A 4024-nucleotide genomic window follows, 5' to 3' on the forward strand; every position below is an offset into this window, starting at 1 on the left:
TGCTATTCATCTCAGTTTAAAAATAAAAAGATTTTTGTTTCTGGCCACTATGGGGTAACAGTGAAGAGATCTATCTCCCGGTCTAAAAAATACATATGCAGACCCGGTAAAACGTATGTTTTCAGACAACAGGCAGTGTAGTGCTGCGATCGCTACCAGTACCCCAGCTTACATGCTGCAGGCAGTTTCCAGATGCATCGCTGGGAGTGCCCTCACTGCCTTCAGTCTCTGAGTCCGAAATACATTTATGCACATAAGTCAAATTATCGCTTCACCCTCCTAAATCCATACAAATAAAACTAAAGGCAACAAGCTGGGACCGCAAGCAGGGGCGGAGCAAGCAGCCACTTCTCGCGTTCTGGTGAGATCCACGGCCCTGACGTCACCCTCGCAGAGACTCTCGCGGGACTTCAGGGTGGGTGGCGCGAGCCGCCGGTTTAGGAGGGGGCGTTGTCTGTGAGCAAAACAGCCGTTAATCTGTCGTTGGTCAGGCTGCTGCTAACATGAGCGGCCAGGATGGAGCTGAGACGTCCCCTTTTCCCCAAACCTGCAGTCTCACGACTCTCGGCCGTACCCCAGGAGACCCCGACCCACACCAGCGCCTGAAGCTCCGTGAGGAAACCGAGGCGTCACAGGTGATGGCGGAGCCGGGTGAGGGAAGCTCGGAGACTGTCGCGCTCCCACCGCCTCAGCTTCCAGAGGAGCGGGGAGCCTTCCACGCCCTCGCGGGCTGTGGCCAAACTCCCCAGATCCGATGCGGTGGGGATCGAGGTTTCGTAGAGACCGAAGCCGGTCGGGCGGAGGCCCCGCCTCTAACGGAAGACCTGGAAGCTGGGTCTGTGTCCGTGGCAACGGACAACAGCTTGAAAAATGGCTGTCGGAGTGGAGAGCCGGGCGGCCCAGGTGGGGAGAAGCCCCCAGGAACTTGTGTTGCAGAGAGGTCGGGGTCTGAGGTGTTGGAAGAGGTGAAGGCCAGTGAAGTGGAGACAGAAAAATGCACCGTTTTCTCGGTAGCAGTGGATGAAGCGGTGGAGAAGAAGGGAGTGAAGGAAGAGGAGACGGTGGAGAAGGAAGGAGTGAAGGAGGAGGAGGTGGTGGAGCAGAAGATGGAGATAGAGAAGCAAGTAGGGGAAGAAATAGAAATGATGGAGGAAAATAGAGTGGTAGAGGAGGTGAAGGAGGACGCGGGGCTCCGACCCTTGAATATGGATCTTCGCATGAACCCCCTGGAAGCCATCCAGCTGGAACTGGACACTGTGAATGCTCAGGCTGACAGAGCCTTTCAACAACTGGAGCAGAAATTTGGGCGCATGCGTCGTCACTACCTGGAGAGGAGGAACTACATCATTCAGAATATCCCGGGCTTCTGGGTGACTGCCTTTCGGAACCACCCCCAGTTGTCCCCCATGATTAGGGGCCAAGATGCCGAGATGTTAAGATACATAACCAATTTGGAGGTGAAGGAGCTCAGACACCCCAGAACTGGCTGCAAGTTCAAGTTCTTCTTTCGAAGAAACCCCTACTTCAGAAACAAGCTTATTGTCAAAGAATATGAGGTCAGAGCCTCTGGCCGAGTGGTGTCTCTTTCCACTCCAATCATATGGCGCCGGGGCCATGAACCCCAGTCCTTCATTCGCAGGAACCAAGATGTCGTCTGCAATTTCTTCACCTGGTTTTCAGACCATAGCCTTCCAGAGTCTGACAAGATTGCTGAAATTATCAAAGAGGACTTGTGGCCCAATCCACTGCAGTATTACCTGTTGCGTGAAGGAGTCCGTAGAGCCAGACGTCGCCCAATAAGAGAGCCTGTAGAGATCCCCAGGCCCTTTGGATTCCAGTCTGGTTAATCTCTGCCTTTGGAAATACTGCACAAGGTCCCTACTACCCCTTGCTGGACTTGTGCTTGGACAACAAGAAATGGGTATGCCTTCTACCTTTTTTTTTTTTTTTTTCTTTTTTCCCCCTGACATTTTTACAACCTCTTCCTCTGGACAGTTTTCTCAACCTCGAGATTGAGACTTTCAAGACCTTGCTCCTCCATTCCACATGGCCTTCATGCTATTCTGCATTACTGTCACATGCTGCATGGTCATGATTCACATCACTCCTAAGCCAAGCAAATGATGCTGTAAATTGCACTGCTTTTATCTGCACTGCATGGACCCTGTTTGTTCCTAGGGCTTTTTGACTCTTTCCACCTGGAATTCTAACTTTGCCTAGGAGCCCATTCTACCCATTTTGCTCTGCAGTATAGGCAGACAATTGTGGGGCATTAATATCAAGAGAGCAGCAGTGGGCCAGTTGGTCTTATTTATGTGACTCTGTGGCTCTTCTTGTACCTCTAGTCACCTACTGCTTACTACTGGCTATGCCCACCCACCTTGGGCTACTACCTACTGGATGAATACCTTGCAGATCACTGTCAGCCCCACTGTGGTCTCGTTTCTTTTAAACAATCCCTAGAGCTGGTGATGGACCCAGATTTCCTGCCAGCACACAAAAGACCCTTCCATTCCTTTCCCAAAAGACATCCTTGATTCCTCACCCCCTCTCTCCTCTCCCTTCATGATCCAGAACCCGACTGTCAGGCAAGTAGTTAAGGTGACAAGTTAAGACTTTATTCTTATGGCAAGAGTAAGGATGGTGTCCATTCCAAGTACCAGGCTTTCTCAGCCTCAACTAGTAAATTCACACAAAACGTAGGTATACCTCTTTGTGCCTCTTCTCCTTGCCCTGAACATGGTCAAGTGCCAGGGTGGTAGTACACTTTCTCCCTGTCTGCCTCTTGTCTCTTAAAGAAAAAAAAAAAATGATAGCTCAAAAGTAGGCCTTTTAGTTTAATTTAGCTTTAGCTCTTCATGATTTCCAGGGACAGGTTGTCCTGTAAAATAGACTGCTAGAGCTCTTATTTCCCTCTGCATTCTTCCCCATCCTCCACTCCCTTTAGCGACACCCAGAGGGTTTAAAAGGAGACGGATATAGATGAAGTGATATCTAGTTCAATAGTCATGGAAGAACTAGAGCTTTTGATGGGTGCTCTAAGCGGGGGAAACAGCAGACGACCACAGGCGAACATGAGCAAGATAAAAATTGGGCCTAAGATTAAGATTGGCTTGGCAGAGCCTTCAAGGAAAAGGTTCTTTTTCTATCAGTGGTAATGGGAGGAGAAATACTTTTTCTCAGGATTTCTATGGGAGAATTGAGTGTTAAATGTGTTGCTTAGAGAAGAATACTTTAAAGAAACAAAGTAACTTTGGGTGCTTTCTGTTGTTTTCATTCTGTTGTTTCATTTTCTGTTTTCATTTACGTGGAAGATTAGTACTGTGTTTTTTTTTCCCACTAGTGTTTAATAAAATAACATTTTCTGTTTCTGCTTAATGGGAAAACCGAGCTGTACAGGCTTTCTTTTTGCTTTCAGTTGGGAACATTTGGAAAAATAACAATTTTATTTTCCTGTAAGATATAGAGACTTAACTGAATATGAGTTTTCAACCTCTTGTTTCTGTTAAAAATGTATTCTTAGAGATATAATTTGAGTAACTTGGTTTTGTCAGATTCTGAAGACTGGGAATTGTTGTCTTCATGGAAAAATAACCTACAAAAAATGTTTGACTTGATTGTCTTTCTTGGTAACTTACCCTGGGAACAACTTGGTAAATGATGTGTCTCTTTTCCTAAATATCATAAATACTTGTGAGATTGCTCTTTCAAACTGGAAATGTACCATCGGGATATTTGTCTTTCTGTATATGCATCGTGGTAAAATAAAAGCATGTTATTCTGCTAGATTTCTTTTTTTTTCCACCCTGCCCATAAACGTGTGAATTGTTCAAAATAACAGATTATGGAATTATTAAAATTCTAAAAACGGATACAACAGACATTATCCCAGAAATAAGAACTAGGGCATACTGCTCTGTACCTTGCAAGGTTGGGAGGGTTGTTACTGTTGTTTTGCTTTAGTTCACAATTGCAAGTGCTTACTCATGTCACTTTTTTCCATATAGCTTGTGCAGGACCACCA

General features: G+C 46.5%; 1 protein-coding gene across 1 annotated transcript; it reads left to right on the top strand.

Moving 5' to 3' along the window:
* Nucleotides 1-442: 442 nt before the first annotated feature.
* TSPYL1 (TSPY like 1) lies at nt 443-3786 on the top strand. The gene has a single exon (XM_047102538.1). The coding sequence runs from the start codon at nt 504-506 to the stop codon at nt 1845-1847; it is 1344 nt and encodes a 447-aa protein (XP_046958494.1). The 5' UTR covers nt 443-503; the 3' UTR covers nt 1848-3786.
* The last annotated feature ends 238 nt before the right edge of the window (nt 3787-4024 follow it).

Source organism: Lynx rufus, unplaced genomic scaffold (assembly GCF_022079265.1).
Source record: "Lynx rufus isolate CCGP_SWC_20201006 ecotype Redwood Valley unplaced genomic scaffold, mLynRuf1.p SCAF_6, whole genome shotgun sequence".
Taxonomy (NCBI): Eukaryota; Metazoa; Chordata; class Mammalia; order Carnivora; family Felidae; genus Lynx; species Lynx rufus.